Source organism: Catharus ustulatus, chromosome 2, assembly GCF_009819885.2.
Source record: "Catharus ustulatus isolate bCatUst1 chromosome 2, bCatUst1.pri.v2, whole genome shotgun sequence".
NCBI lineage: Eukaryota > Metazoa > Chordata > Aves > Passeriformes > Turdidae > Catharus > Catharus ustulatus.
Genome location: NC_046222.1, coordinates 113,355,697 through 113,373,077, shown reverse-complemented (window position 1 = coordinate 113,373,077; position 17,381 = coordinate 113,355,697). Strand labels below are relative to the sequence as shown.

General features: G+C 37.3%; 1 protein-coding gene across 4 annotated transcripts in view; it reads right to left on the bottom strand.

Annotated features, from left to right (window-relative positions):
• Window positions 1-205: 205 nt before the first annotated feature.
• IL1RAPL1 (interleukin 1 receptor accessory protein like 1) overlaps window positions 206-17,381 on the bottom strand; it is a 695,023-nt gene continuing 677,847 nt past the window's right edge. For all 4 annotated transcript variants that reach the window (XM_033052373.1, XM_033052374.1, XM_033052375.1 and 1 more), the window contains 2 exons: window positions 7,920-8,090; window positions 206-6,750 (listed from right to left, as the gene is read on the bottom strand). In XM_033052373.1, the coding sequence (XP_032908264.1) occupies window positions 6,032-6,750; window positions 7,920-8,090 (890 nt within the window). In that variant the 3' untranslated portion in view covers window positions 206-6,031. The remainder of the gene's footprint in view (window positions 6,751-7,919; window positions 8,091-17,381) is intronic.

Sequence of the window (17,381 nt, the reverse complement as noted above, 5' to 3'; positions counted from 1 at the left end):
ATTTACTTCTGTAAGTCCCAGGAAAGAAGACATCTACTCACCCTAAACATCTCTGCAAAGAATTTTTGTGGACCCCAACCCAAGGCCTTACACCAAGTTTTGAGTGCTTGTACTTCCAATTCAGTCTGCAAGGTAAACAGATATGAGAGGATGGGCTGATACAGGACAGGATGGAAATTTCTGCAAGGGTGCTGAGGTGTACCTGATTGAGAAGGCAATCTCCTGTAGCTGTCATTTAGTGGACTGCACACTAACCCAGCAATTAGTTAAGCAAAGAGGCACTGACCTCTTTCTATACTCGGTGCTGGATTTACTTTGAACATGGAGCAAATGGGAAGTACTGTCAGCTGTTCCTGCTCCTCCAGCTTTGCCATAGGGTATCTGACCCTCTACATCTGATAGTCCTCACGTTTCTTTTCATTGACATCAGTAGCAACTTGCTGCCCACCTTCCCTGCGTGCTGCCTACAGCAGGTAGGACAGTGGTGGTACCTTGAGCCCACAGTTCCCTCTGCAGCCACCTGACACAGGAGTGACTAAACACAGCCAAAGGGGCCTGTGCCCTCCTCCTCCATGCTCAGGAACACACTTTCCTCTCTGCTGAGCTTCTCAGTTGTAGACATGCTGATCTGGCTTGTACTTCTTTATCTGTCACAAAATGTGTGTGAGAGTATGGGCTCAGTAGCTATTAATTGTTCCTGGATGAGTTTGTACTTTTGAGGAGGCCAGAGAGGGAGCTAATATTTGATTAACAGAGAAAGAGAAGGTTAAAAAAGACATCTATTTTATTTTTTTCTAATTTGTTAATTTTGACGTATTCTGATGGTTGAGATGCCTTTATGAAAGATATCAATAATCCCTCCCTTAAATTCTTAGCTCTTGAAATTTACTTCAAATTATTTTCCTAATACTAGTGATCAATAAAAAAATGTTTGCACTCTCTATAAGCTCAGTACTAGATAATCAATTTTATTTAACACTTAGGTCTTAGAGAATCATGTAACCCTTAGTCTCCCCAAATAAAAATATTTGAAGTGACTACTGAATGTTTCTGAAATTATGTTATTCAAGGTATTAGCTATTTTATGTTAAGAATGCCAATAAGCTTTTGGGATGATGCTGGTTGTAATTACAAGTTGAATACTTTGCTTTAAAAACCCCCAATAAAAATATACTCATTTTTCAGTAAACTGAATAGCTTCAGAATTGGCATGTTTTCCACATAAGGTATCAGACCTGCCTTTGTAATTTCTTCTTTAACTACTTCATAACCCTGTGGACTCTAAAGCTACACCCAGAGCTTATTAGTCCAGAGCAAAAGTCAAACTTTGTTATAAGCAGAATTAAAAAAAAAAAGGCATAAGAAAACTCTTAATAGATGAAACATTTTGAAATAATTTTATCATTTTTGCTCCCCAGGGCGACAACTCTGAGTTCTGGCATATCCACTCAAGGCTGTTTGGTGAAGTGTGATGCTGCCAAAGTCTTGGAGAATAGAGACAGAGGCAATGGCAAATTGCCCAGCAGCATTACATCACAAACAACAGCTCAGTATCCATGCTAGATTCAGTGAATCTGAAATCAAAGATACAATGGTGTTCTTCAGCCTCCACTCAGTGGGCTATTTAGGAGGTGAAGAGATGTGCTTATATTAAAAAAAAAAAATAAAAAAGCAAGGGAATTTGCAACCCTCATAGTACAAGGAAACTCATTGTTATGAGGTTGCTTACATATTTTTTTTTGTGTTGCCAGACACTTTAACCTATTTCTCAGCCAGGTTAGAAAAAGTGTTCTAATAACAACAAACTAGATAGAGAGTGGGAATAAAGGAATATGGTTACTCTAGTTAATAAACTAAGTCTGTTACAGAGATTTTTTTTGTGCTGACATTTTTGCTATCCTCTTTATAACAACAGTAGGAGACAAACAAAAATCTCTCTGTGCTAGACTATCAACAAGTACAAAATCATTCGGAAGTGTATTAGACGTACGGGGACATATTTGTGTTGTTGATCTCCCTGGATGGCCTCCAAAAAAGCCACTTGTTTGATGTAGGTCAGCCAGAGTACAGAGCTTTGCATGACAAAAGAAACCACACTACAGTCAAAACGCAAGTGGGTATTTTGCCCTTTATTCTCCATTGGCCATTGTTGTATTTTTGAGCTTACTTTACTACTGTGGTGTTTCTTCCTTTGGATTTTAATTAAACTCTTCTTAGGCTTGCTAGCTTGATTTTTTTTCCTTCTTTCTTTTTTTTAGTTTAAAAATGAAGAAATCCTGTTTACTAGGCCTCTTTCCCCCAAATCTCACCATTCTATCTATAATTTAAATGGGTCATTAATGCCCAATATCAGAATACAAATTTGTGAATTTTGATCAGGATGGTATAACATGCTTTCTGACTATTTTGAAACTGATTATCACCCACTATTTAAAATAAACATTGTTTTCACAGCTGTGCAGTAATAGAGAGATCTTACTTTGCATCTAAGCCTAACAGCATTGAACTCTGAACCAGATCGTGTTGAAAGTGTTTGATGTTGGCTGCCAGGTAAGAACTGGGTCCCCACTAAAATCCAAAAGGCATTTTACTGTTCCTTTCCTTGCAGCCAAGATTTCAGCTTGTCACACACTGTAAATATGAATTCCTTTTCTCTTTGCTTTTCCAATTTTCTTCTCCCACACAAATCATTCTCGCACTCATTCAGATTTATTAGATTTACTCTCAAATCATAGCGCGGTAACTGAGAACAGAACCTGACCCAGCAATGCATTTTGCCTTCAAAATAATTAGCTGCATTCTATATAATCTCCCATTTCTGTCCAGCTGGATATGCTGTCTGGAGAGCCTATATACTGAATTTACACAAGCTGTGTAACAAGAGTCCTGTTAAACACAGACTACCATTAGAGAGATCCTTATAAAGACAGAGCACCACACTTGGGTAATTCACGTGCATAGAATCCACATACAGACCCAAAGTTATTGACCAGGCAGAGTAAGTTTTTCTGATCATCACACTGTAACTTTTTAAAAATAAAGTGCTATTTGCTTATGGCTAAACCTTATATGTGGCTATTGCATGCACGGTTCAGGCTGCATTGTCAAAAACCAAAACACCTTCACCAAAAATGATGGGGCCTAAGCACTAGGGCAATGACACTTTTTGTTGGTTTTGGTTTCTTTGTTTGTTTGTTTGTTTGCTTCTATTTTATTTTGCATTCCAACAGAATTTTTGTCAAACATAAAGCATGTGAACACACAACTCTTTCCTTCACTGCTCCCCACACAGAGCTGTTGACAGAAGAGGAATACTAAGGAGGAATGTTTCTAAAGTCACAGACAACTTCTTCATTATTTCAGGTTTTGTGTTTGCTTCTCTTTTTTTTTTTAGTTTTGTTTGTTTTTCTTATATTTAATATTATGACAAAACATTATAAGAAAAAAGCTTTCTTAAAGTAGTGAGAATATCAAATAGTATTTGTCAATCCCTGAATCATGCTATTCAAAGTGCTTAAATCTACACTAAAAATAAAAGAACAGAAAAGTACTTCCCATGTGGCTAAGAAAAGCCAATTGTTTAAATGTGATTGTGGTCAAATAATTACATCCTACATTTATTCTGCATCCCAGTCTTTACACCAGAGCATGTAAAGAGGCAAAAAACCCCAACACTGCTTTCAGAGGATCCTGGGGTATTTGGGACTGTTGTGGTTTAAGCCCAGATGGAAATTAAGCTCCACACCCCATTCACTCAATCCCTCCCCTTCTCCCCACCTCAGCCCAGTGAAAACCAGGACAGGCATCCAGATGAATGAAGGAAAATGCCATCAATGCCTGACAGGTGTCTGTAAGAGCAAATAAATAATAGCTTTCTTAAAGCAGAAGTGCAAAGCTCTCTTAAAATTTTATGTGACCTGGCAGCCTAATTTCCATTTTGTGGATGTTTGGCACATGTCCAGAGACACTACAATAGAGAACAGATTGTAGAAAAGGACTTGAGCTTAATCTCGGAGAAATAAACATTTTAAGCAACTAAAAATCAGTTCACACCTCGAAGGTCTATTAGCTTCTTATGCAGATACTGAGATTTTTTGACTTTCACAACAGGAGCACAGTCATTTCCTCCCACACTGTCAGTTCTGGATTGCTCCCACAAACATCCCCCAAACTGCAGCTTCTCCACTCACTTCTCATTAAAAAGACCGAAGTATTATAACTTGTACTTTTCTTGTTGTGACAATCATGATGGGCAAACCCCACAACATCATCATATTCACTGATCTCATTCAGCTGCCACAAAAATGCCTAAAGCTAATTAACTACATAAATAGACTCTAAGGTCTGTTTGCCAGGACACCAGTTACCATTCTGCCAGGCTAAATCAAACCCTAGGCTCTGTGACAGTGTGCTGCAACCAGTAACTCCACTCCAGCTCCTCTGCTTCTGCCAGCAGGGACTAGCAGAGGGCTCGGCCTGAATATATTGCAGAGCTGAACCACTCCTCTCTCTTTCTAAAACCAGAAAGGTCTTTCTTTTACTTAAAACATGAGCAAGGTGCTTGTTTAATTTGTCTCAAAGATGTCTGGATGTAAACGCAGAGGTGGGCTTTTATTCTTCCCTGTCAGCCATGGTACATGCATTATTTGCAACTCCTCAAAGATAGAATCATACATAAAAATAAAACTAATTTATTTATTCATTAAAGTGAATAAATTGTTTTTAATACTTCCAGGTCTGATTTAAATATTAATTTTGTATAAATAAAGTTTATTCTGAAAACAATTATATTTCTGGTATATTTCGCGTCATTTTTTCTGCCTGAGTTCTTACTGAAATCATGTTGAAATTAATAAAATTTTATTTATCGTTACAAGCTAAAACCAAATGAAAGAAGATTTCTTAATCTTGAATATATCATTTAAAAGCAAATACAGTTTTTGGAACATTAAAATACAAGGGACTCTGAAATCCACAGGAAAATAATGTTTTGCTCTTACTTTGTTTTTTGAAAATAACACTTTCTATAATACAAAGTGACAAACCATCTACAATACTGTCTTTTTTATTCCCCTTTGGTTTGGAAGTCGTCACTGTACATATCAGCAGGACTCTGCACTTCAGTGTCTATTGCCTCACTTGTCTTACTCGCCTGACATTTGCAAATATTATTTGCAGGATTTTGAAAGTTGAGAAAGAAAAAAAATTGAGTGCTTAAAAAATAAAATCCACAACCACATAAATACTTTTCCAGGACGTGTTAAAAATAGGGTTGCTTTCATATTTATAAAAGGGATACAACCAACTCATTTTTAAAATAAGAATTAAGAGAAAAACTAAACCCAAAAAAAGCAAAAACCAAACCGGCTATAGTTTCTACACACTCTAGTGACTACTGTGAAGCAACCGATACAGATTGAGTATTTTCTCTTGTTTGACAGGTATCTACCAAGTTACATGTTAGATGATCAGACTGTAGTGTTACCCCAAATGGGGGTCTTTGTAAGGGCAGGGAAGGAGCAGTGCACATTACGGGAGTAGAAATGAAACTGGAGCTCTCAGTGAGCAATGGGGTCCTTCTAAGAACAAAAACTCTCCGAAAGAGGTGAGCTGCAGCAGGCATGGCTAGGCAGGCCAACAAAATGGATGGTGCTTCTGATATCAACATAGCTTTGTCCAAGCATTCCCAAGAGAGGTTATAAACAAACAAACAAAAAGTCTAAAACTATACTAATGAAGCAAAAAAGTTTCCTATCTATACAGCAGTCTCTTCATTTAAAAAAAATGTAAATATACAAATTCCAATGACATATAAAACAAAGTCAAAAATGTGAATGGGAAGAGACATGGGTAAAACAGGAAGACTGATGCTACAAAGAAATTGCAAAAACATATGTACAAGACCCTGTTTTTCCTCGTTTGTTATCGATTGTAATGCATGTTTAACAGCAGCAGTCGAGGATGTAGTTCCAGGCACCAGACTGCAGACTCTGCTCCTACTCAAGGGGGTTGACAGCCCCTTGTGTGTCGGTCACCAAATGACACTTGATATACTGGTCTCCCGTGGCAAGAGGGGCAGTATGGCACTGTTTGTGTGAGCCTCTTCGGGGTTCTGCTCCCTGTTAGTTTTTGTCTGCGGCCGCTGCCCGTTTATAAGTGTCATGGGGATGTTGCAGTAGGTGTGCTGGTTACCTATTGAGGTAAGTGGCAGGGTGCCAGCAGGAGGTACATCGTATTCATAGCTTCGATAATAGTGTTTCTGGCGCATCTGTGAATGATATGTGTTATGGAAGGTGGAGCGCAGGTCTGGATGGGCAGTGGCAAGAGCAGTGGAGGTGGCAGCAGCCATGGAAATTGCAGAGACTGTCTGCAGTTCCCCAAAGGGCCCCTGCTCACTGACATCTAAAACCTGCTCGTTTGTCATGGGTTCGATCCTCTTAAAAGGCATTTCGTACTGTAAACGTTTCCAGAACTTGGAATTCAACTTGTTGCATTTTGGTCCATGCCATTTAATGACAGTGAGGAGCTTGATGGTATGTTTTAGGGCCTCAACCTCCTGGTAGTTCATAACTCCTCGTAGTTCACTGCATTCAATCAGTATCACTTTGATTTCTCCCGTGACTAACATATTTCGAAGCCTTGTTTCCAGTTCAAAGATGCTCCAACCTCTTCTTACCACGTAACTTGGAGTCATGACAATGATCAGTCGCTTGCTTTGGTCTACACATCTTGCCACATCTTCAATGTAGGCTACAAAACAAAACAATTGCTCAGAAAAACAATATATGAAAATAGTCTGCTCTCATACACTGGTAAGAAATAACAGGGGCAAATCCCTGCTCCCAGAAGATCTCACTGAAATGCAAAAACATCAATTGCAAATGTGCCAGGCTGGCCTGGAAGAACATGATCTATGGCCTCCACAGTCCCCTTACAACCTCAGCCATTCTGTGATCCTCTAAAACATCTATTTCCACATGTGCTATGGATTGTGAGTGTTTGTTCATGAGCTGTGGCTCTGTATTGCCTATGTCACTATTGGAACAAATATGTCCATCACAATTTTTACCTTTCAAAAGGCAAAGTCACCCAGTTAGACAACAGAGCAGAAGCCATGTGCTTCAGGACCTCAGTATCCAATTGATACTCTGGGTTTTTTCATAGGCTGAGATTTTGTTTTTCTTTCATGCCCCTGCCAACCACACACATTCATAAAAACAGTGTTGTCTCCTGTAAATTAGTGTTTAGTTTGCTGTAGAATAAAAATATATCTATGAGATTGTTAGATGTTCGGTATTGTGCTTTCTCTATACCAAGTAGCCTTTCTTTTATCTTTCATTAAAGGTATTGAACTTAGTCTATATGTTTACACTGAAGTCATGAATATCACAACTGACAAAACATTACTGTACTTATGCTGGAATATGTAAGAGAAACATGAAAAAGATCTACTCATACCACCTGGAATCAATTCTACTATTCAGTCTCTGAGAATGATCATGTAGATCCACTCTACATTTGTCTACAGTGGACAGTGACAGAATTCATACTTTTTTTCTGGTGTAGAAGTCACTAATCAACAATTGCCTTTGTCCAAACACAACTTTTTCCTTCCTGTGTGAATTTCTGTAATACTTAGAATAATGGACATCTTTCCAAACAAAATTTAAGGAACTGAAAACAAAGAATTCCTGGAGATTTCAATTCATACCTTCAATTAAAACAATACAATTACTAAATAATAATCCTTTTATCTGGGAAATGCACATTAATATTTTGTGGCTTATCCTCATCATTCTTTAAGACATAGGAGGAAAGATGACATTCTGAAGGGGTAGGTAGAGAAAAAAGACTAAAACAATCACTGCAGTCACTCATTTTCTTCTTCAATATCACATGAGAATAAAGACATTACTTACTTCCTGTGGGAATCAAATCTCTGTCTGGTATGAACAACTTGTATCCATAATGCTTTTCCAGCATATCTGGTAGAATCTCAAGAGCAAATCTTTCTTCCTCTCCAGTTTCTTGATTCCACTGGTCAGGATCCACTTTGGTATAAGATAGATATGCATCATAGTCTTTGTTGTCTAAGGAAAGAGGGAAATTAAGTTAGTTTATTCCTTATTCTAGCAGTTTTCCCAGATATTTCTCCAGTTATTATTTCTGGGAGAATTTTCCAGGAATAGGAAATAGTTTAGATAAAATGGAAAGCTTTCACCCAGTCTCCAGATAGGCCTCCATTCAGCTTTCCTGTTTTACCTGGTAGAGATTATCCTTAGTTACATAGATGCAAGGAAGGAGGGCTCATATCCACAGACAGAAGCCAGTTTATATAAGAATCTGGATGAAGTCAATCCACTCAACTGCAGGATGATAGCTCATGAGCACAAAAATCAAAAGTCACTGAGAAGAATTTGAATTCTTCTCTAGCATGAAAGGAGAAAGAAGAGCATGGAAATACGTAATATAATATGCAAATGTCTCTGCTGCATAGTGACAGCATTTCAGTCTTTCCAGAATTTTACAATAAATTTAGGACCTGGGACTAAAATGCTCTAAGTGTACATGTAGCATTCCTTGTAAAACGCTTCTCTCTCCAGGTCTGAAATTATTGCCAAGCTTAAATCTTTCCAGCATCGGCTCCTGACAATGCAGTTTAAGTTTCTTGAATTTTATGCACTTAAATTTGCAAATTTAATGTTGCATTAATGCACATTTCATTACTTAACAGTGTCTTACTTCACTTCAACATGAGAAATAACCATGCCTGTATTTTAAATGTGCTTGGTGTGCCTACTTAAAAGACTGAATCAAAAGAGCTACCATTAATTTTCATCAGGAGGTCAATAATGCCAAGTGCTCTGGAACTAATTCAGTGGAATAAGAGGTCATGTTTTGACTTTTGTTGTGAAGAAAGCAGAGGAAAATCAATGACAAGAGTAATGAAATGTTAACATCCTTCTAAGTCTCTTGACAACATTATGAACAGACTACCCAGAATATCAATTGCTTGTAAAAGAGATCTGATTGAATACTCTAAATACTGTCTGTCATAAGTGATATTATATTTCTTTCTTAATTTTACACCTTTTTGTAGTCTGGTAGCATTATTTTGAAAAACCTGCCAGCTGTGGGGAGGATGCAGAGTGTAAATGAAACTAATGGAGCAGTGCTAATCTTGAACAGTCCTCTCCCTTCTGAGGAACCATGTGCACCATACTCATTGACATTTGAAGATGACAGAGCAAATTTGGTTGTCTGTTGCTACTTTTAACCTTTCTAAACCCATGAAATGGCCATGTACTCATTTTGTGCCCTGTACATCTTTTAGGGGACTTTATCTATTGGATTGTGATAGCCACAGAGAAAGAACCCTAAACAAATAAAAAACAACAACCAAAACAATAGCCAAAAAAAAGAAACTAATAAGAAGTCTTTATGGTTCATATTTTGCATTATTTTTTTGGAGTATTTATGAAAAAATGTCCTTCAATAAAAGAGCAGCACCTCCTGCCTTTGACAATGCCTTAAAATAATACTCATTGGATCAAGAATGATATAGAAGGACATACACAGCAGGTTTTTGTTTCTGCAGTAAGACAGTGTTAACCCAGCAAAAGAGGTCAACAAATATATAGGGAAATTATTACAACTGACAAAATGTTAGTGCTGCAATGAAACATTCTGTTGTCACCTCATTATTGGTCATGACCATGGTACACGCTTGCGATTAGTGCTGCTCTGTTCAAAGTCTTTGAATAAATATGAGACTGCATAATTTCTCAAAGGGATAAATAATAAGAAATAATGCAGAGTTCAAACTGTTTTAAAGGTGGAGTATTGCCTGTTAAGATGGTTTGGAACATGTCACATTCTTACTTGGAGGAGAAATTATTCGTGCTATGACATTGTTTTATTGCATATTCAAATATCTCACTTATGCATTTATTCAATGTACACATTTTTCATATCATGGAGGCTCAAGCATCTCCACTAATTACAGCTGCATCATTCTGTATTATGGGGAAAATATCTTTCCCTCCTAGTTTTATTAATATTTTTAGGGCCAAGAATGGCTGGGGCCTAGAGCATATCTTCAGAGATGTGTGCAGGCATCAGGAATGGAGAAGCTCTGGATTAGTTCATCACAATTAGGACAAATGCAGCTTGTGCTGGATGTGTGATGCATTCAGTCCACAAATGTTTCTGTCAGCCCCAAACAACTGGCACTGCAAAACTCCAGGCAAAACACTGTGAGTTACAAACTGTCCTATAATTTCAACCATTCTATGGAGTTGAAAGTGAGAAATTTGTAAGTGAGCAGTGGTCACAGAGCTACACTCAGCCACAGGTTTAGACAGACCTTAGGCGTAAATAGAGGGTCAAATCTCATCTTCATTAATAACACACACAGAAAGATTACTTCACTTAGTGCCCCGGTATTCCAGCCAAGGCACCTTCTGCATCATTGGAACATGGATTCTTTAATACAACCCGTTCCTTTTTGGCACTCATCTAAATGCAGAGTACACCATCATACTCCCTGCAACTTTCTACAATGTTAATCCAACAGAAGTGATATAAATTTTTAGGGGATGAAGCTGTAAATGCTTCTTCTTATTCCAAGGATGTGCTCAGCAGCAGTCACTTAAAGGCTCAGTGTAAGCATAAAATGAAACCCAGACTCTATATGCATCTACTTTTTCACATGCAAATGGGATCTTTGGGTAAGTAAATTGCTATCAGACATCTAAGAACTCATCTGTATGCATGCTCTCTTAACAGCTACACATGAAGAAATGATAAGCTGGTGCCTACAGAAAGAAAGATAAAACTTCCACTTCTACAGGGACCAGCAAACACATTTAACATCAAATTTGCATTATAGATGTATGTGTTTTCTGATGATTTCCATGTTGCACTGCAAGAAGTCCGTTTGGGTCTTTGAGGGTTTATCAGAATTAAACATTGAAGATATTTCTGCTAATGGGGGACAGAAAAATCATATATATGCATGAAAAATAAGACAACACAAACAAATAATGACATTCTAGAGTAATTTTGCTTCTTATCAGCCATGTTCAAGCCAGTGACAAATTCTGACTTTTATCTGGCATGATACATTTCACCACAGGATAGATTAAGAGATCAAAACAAGGAGAAATCCCACAATATTGTATTTCAGTGAAGCCCTAAGACCTAGATGTTTGAGTCAGCTCATATATTTGTGCATCCTGAAATCCTCAGATTCAGTGCACTGGAGGTAGCTGAGCATCCACAGCTCAGATCTTCCATTTCCAGATGGACAGGGAACTGGACAGCTGATTGCTCTCCTTCAGCAGAGCACCTGCTCCCCTCTAAATACTCAGATACTCCTACAGGAGTTAGGAGCAATGCACTGATTTAACTCAGTGTTTCAGGATTTCAAGGACAGCTTTGGAAATAGAAGATTGGATCCTTCCAAACGCTGCAGGGAGCTGGAGTCAAACTGATACAAGAAACTTTTGTCTTAGAAAAACGTGCTATGTTCAGGAAAGGTTACAGAGAAGCTTTCAAAATTTATCAGAGACTGTAGTTGCTTTAAAATGATGGCATTTCTTAAACTGTATTTGCTTCACTATTTTGGGGTCCACATTTAATATATACATTGGGATAGAGGTTATCCTTAATATAATGAAAAAATATCATTTAATGCTGAGTTGAATAAAATGCTCAAATCCTAGGTCTTTCAAAATACTTATACTTTTCCTCACACTATTTACTGTTACTGTTACTGATGTAACATGTAACATTTTCTATTCTTTTTAAATGTCAAGTCCTTTTAATGTTAATAAAAATTAAGAACTACACACACAATTATTTCCATAGCATAGTATTTTTTAAATGCAGCATTACTCATGATAGTTCATATTCTTGTGCAAGAGAATAATGTTGAATTGTATGGCAGTTTCTTTTTTTTTTCTACTTTACATCCGAAATTTCTAACATATAACTATCTCTTAGTTTGGAATATAAAGATGATCTTGGTAATACTTCATATTTTAATATATATATATAAAAGAAATAGATGCTCTGAAAAAGGAAGAGACAAAAAAGCCGGAATTTTCCTTCGAATGAGCACATTTCACGCACAGAATCTTGAAAATTCCATATTCAGTGGAGACATAAATTGAGTTGTTATTGTTTGAATTGCATTTCAGATGTAAATAAATAGCATAAATAAGAAGAGTTAAAAGAAACAGTTTTCCAGCAATAAAATTGTAATTAAATAAGAGAAAAATCTCTTTTTGTAACCTATAATGTTTAGAAAGAAGAGAGCTGCATTTTTCTAAGGTGATTTTAATAGAATTTGAAATTGATATTCATAGAGCAGGATTTCTTATCGTCACAATTTGCCAATAGCCAATAAGAATATATAAATGAGTGGTGAGACTGCTATTGCAAACCTATTTTGTGCGTCCCCAGGGAAGATTCAGTAATTGCAAAGTCACTAACTTCAGCAGTAATTTCAGTCTAGCTATACCTGCATAGCATAATCATTAACACAAGTGCTTTGGTGGTGCTTAAACCAATGGTAAAAGTTATATTTGAAAGTTAATAACTTAGTCACACAGAAACCTGAAGAATCTCAAAGCTTTGTCATTCCTTGCTGCTTAAGAGTTTCACTGGTATGAAACCCAGGAAACCACTAAGAAATATTTCTTACCTGCTCTTGTCCTGGACAGTTAATAAGATATTAACTGGGCATTCCCATAGGTTCATCCATGAACCTTGCTAGTCTTTTGCAGCTAAATAATAAGGACAAAATTATGATTACATAAGGACTCCCAAGTGCAACAGAACTACAAGGAAGAACCAGTTTCATCAGTCTCCTAATTTGAGCATTGATTTGCTTTCCCTCAGCAAGAAGCAGAAATTAATCTCTAATGAAAAGGCAAACAGCCCAGCTAAGAAACAGTATAGATGTCATGTACCATATCCAAACAGCACTTCTGGAACTGAGAGAGATCAGCACATTTTACTCTTATTTAGGACCCCTTTGCTTTATTTCAGCAATTTGGTGGAAAACAAACAAACAAACAAACAAACAAACAAATAAAAATAGCCACTTTCCCTCTTTCAGAGCTGAAACTCCCAGGCCTGGACCCAGTTACCTTCCCTGTAAGGGAGTTGCTTCTTCAATTCACCAAGGTTTCCATGGTAGAGAAAGCTGAGAAGAAGACTGACACCACAATGAGTTCCTGTCCAATATTTTAGAAACAGCTGATGGAACCTAAAGGCTCCAAGCATCCTTGTGAAGATCATAATTTCAGCTCTTAAACAAAGCTCTCACTTTCTAGCTAGCAGTTGCCTACACTCTTCTTTTTTTTCTTGAGCCTAAAACTTGACTTCTTTTCAGCAAAGACATAAGAAAGGATATATATGTAAATTTAATCAAAAAACTATTTACAACACATTTGATCAGATTCTGTCCTCATTTACTACTTGTTTTTCCAACCTCAGTGTAAAATTTCTTATCTATTTTTTTTTTTTAATAATTTTATTTTAACCTTGTGTTCACTTTTGCTTATTATTTCCTTGCTGAAAACTTCCATCAATTTAAAAGGTTAAAAATCCACGCCGGTAATGGTAGCAGCAGATACCTGCAAACTGTTTCTACTATTAACTGTACCATATAGTCTTGCCTCTGAAACTAGAATCTAAAACACAAACACAAGTAGAAGTTTTTGAGTACTTATGCCTAGCTGACCATGTCCAATGGCTTTTTGCCTGTCATGCACAGACTTCTGGATTTTTCCACAATGTAAATTAAAACTGGCATACAGTCATCCAAATATGCACTGGAACCTCTCAGATCATGAAATAGCAAAATAAAAATCAAAAATAGCTATTTTGGTCACTGTGAGCATCCAGTCCATTCTGAGGTAGGATCATAACTGGCACTACTGAGACAAGTGACTCTGCACCCTCACTGTGGCTGATGTGGCTGTCGTGCCTGGGGACTGATCCTCACACAATTTGAGGAGCAGGAACAGTACAAAGGAGAAAGTTGTTCCAGGTAAAATAATGGGAAAATTTCCACTGATTTTAGGGTGCCTGGAAGTCAGCTTATATACAGATAAAGGGGTGATTTCTATACAGTAGTAATATCTCTTCTGATACAAAGGTCACAGAGTGCAAGCTAGAAAGAACTCAGGGCATGTGTTGATCACAGGTACTTATAAATTGTTGTTTGCATTTTCTTGCTGTCAGTTAAAGTACAATACTTCCTTTCATAAAGTAATTTAAAAACTGGGAACAGCAGCAAGAGAAGGTCCTTGGAAAATAAAAATACATGAAAAGCAACTGTTAAAATGCTCCATAGAGAATGGTATGGTATAAAATCTCTTTTGTTGGAGTTCAATGAACAATAAAATAGAAGAAATCATCATTTCTAAAAGTGCCTTTCACTAATATCGTTTGAGTCCCTAAAGTGTGCTTTATGGACAAGGCTTTTTAAAATAAGCTTTTAAGTTTAAAGCTGCAAAACTAAAAAGGGTACCTGACATTTGACAAAGATTAGCCCTCAGAAGTTCCCATTGAAGCATCTATTTGTGAAAATGTTGTTGTTTTCAGAACAGTACAGGACATTTTTTTGTTTCCACAGCACTCCAAGCTATCATCTTTACTGTGTATGAGGAGAGATCTTGCACTGGATTTTTCCTCTTAGACAGATTTGGGAGTTTCTGGCCACCAAACTGGTAGTGGTGGGTTATGGCTCAGAGATGCAAGGTCATGCCAAACACCTGCAGGTAAAAAAGCCCCTGCTTTGCCAAGGGTCAGAGTGTTTCTCTTGCCCTGTGCTCCAGGGACCGAGGGAGCTGTCAGACATTCACAGGAGGTCCCCTGGCTAGACAGGGGCACCCTGTGCTCCTCTGCACTGAAGGATTGTGTGACACATTGTGGTGTCCTTCACGTCATTCCCTGGTGTGGAGCCAGCTGGTGTGGTTGGAAAGCACAGGAATGGAGTGAGAGGAGAAGCAGCAATATTACGATATTTCAAATTAGTAGGGAAGGCAGGGAATCAACCATGAAAACATAAAAGGTGGGCTTCAATTCACATTCCCAGGACTGAGCTGCAGTATCTGCAGGAGAGAGAGAAATCAGGAGAGTCTTGTCCTTAGGCTGAGAAAAAACATTGGGAAATTCAACACTGTAAGTTAGAGAAATGAGGAATCGTCAGTTGTGATCACTTATTGCATTTGCAAGTATCCCTGCAGAAAGTAATAAATTGAGTTGCATTAGCTGTAAGGGTTAAATACTTTGTTTTCAAATACTTCTCACAATTTACCCATGCCTCCCACAAAAATGCGTATGTTAGCCTGAGAAAAACTGATGTGTCTCAGGTTTGGAAAGGAAAAAGGAATTGTGATGAGATTTGACATCCTGAAGGGCTTGTTCTCTGAAAGAAATGAAGCATTGAATTTTAAAAATAGATTTTCAACTGAAAACTTTAATTGGACCTCATCTTTAAAGTGTTTCAAATCCTCTCTGGGTACAATACAGTGCACATAAAAAAAAAAAGACTGTGATATTTTGATGTTTGCTTATCTCCATGCTGTCCTGAAGTATGACAGAACATGGTGTAAATTATGAATAGAACGTGGGCGCTCTGCTGCTGCACTGCAGGAGATGAGGTTAGAATAGGATTTTAGAGTTCAGCATTTGGTGTCTGTCAATAACAAATTAAGCTAAAGGAAGGGATCTCGGTGTATGTCTGCAATTTATTTCTGTACAAGCTGTGTCTTGGGCTTCTGTGGAACATTTTCACTCCATCTTCCTTCTTTTGCACAAGTGTAAGTGAGAGAGACAGAGTGAAATGTGCAGCTGCAGTCACTTAATTAGCACAATGGGTTTTACCCAGCATATTGAACACGGTAGAAGCTACATGTTTTCATTAGGAATTTGTAAGCAGTATTTTTCTTTTTATATTGCTATGGTTAAGCGCCCAAGCTATGAGTGTTTGCACTGATCTTCTAAGGAGAATCCATGCTTGACCTTCTTTAACAATGACCTTTGCTGAGAAGGATAAACTGAGTGGATGTTAGTTTTCCTCCTTTTGAATCACAAAACAGGATCCTTTAGAGGTTACTTTTTTGATATTTAAAATCCATGATTCAAGTATTGCTGTTCCCAAGTGACTAATGTTTGGGATAAGAGAGAGACAAGAGTGTAACACCTGGCAGAGTAAGTCCACAAATGAATTGGAATTATTAAAGAAAATTATAAATGACAACAATAAAAGCAAGAATTATTGGTACTAAGACAGAAAAAAGTAAATTACTTCTATCTAAACAACTATTATTTTAAGTGTCTATTTCTACATATTCTAATATGACTATTATTAAATTCACATCACTTATGGAAGTAAGCATGCCCATTTAAACTGCCAGCTGCTTTGTGGATAGGAGAGGATCTCAGTTTCTGAAAAAAAAGGTGTCTGTCAAAATACTCCATGACTCACAGTCCCTCTGGGCCTCAGTTTCCTCCTCAGTAAAATAAATAGAATAACCTGACTTTTTTCCTCACTGAACTGCTACATTAATGCATCTTTTTGTAAATCCTGTAGAAGGTTACAAAATGTTCTGATGTTCTTGGGCTTGTTGTTTTGAGAATTTTCTATTTTGAATCCTTGTGCATTTTTAGATGGGAGGCAGAAATGGGTCATTCCCTAGTGATTTTATTATGGATGTCTTATATAAGGACCTGTAATTCTGCAACTGCTCTTTTCCTTATCGGTGTCACATTTAGCCATCATTTGTTTATCAGCACATATTTATTTTAATATATCACAGTGGCTTCTGCCTTCAGGAAGAATTACCTTGACCTATAAAAAAACTTTTAGTATTTCTGTAGGAAAAAAGGTCATCTCACCAAAGATATAGTGGTGGCCCAAAACATCAGAAACTCCGACCCAAGAAACCAAATCTAATTAATCAGAGGCTGCAGCTCAATGCAATTTGCTGTTCAACAACAGTTTTGATTAGTAAGGCTAGAGGAAAAGAAAACCTTTTCCTTCAGTCCTTAAAAAGATAAAGATGAAAATGTATGTAACATTTGACAGAGCTTGTGCATATATTGTGGATTACTCTTGTTTAGGCTGGATGTCCTTGAAACACAGAGCAAGTTTAATGACCATTTGCAGCCTGTCCAGTGATTAAATAAATGAACTCAAGCAAGTGAACTACTGGGTACATTCCCAAACACTCAGTATAGTTCATTGAAACTGATCAGTTTGAGCAAGCAATAAATTCAGATTCACTTCAACCTCTACCTATTTGTTGAATACAATTAGGGAGAACACCCCCTTGCTCACAGAGAAGTAAAGCTGGCTTTCA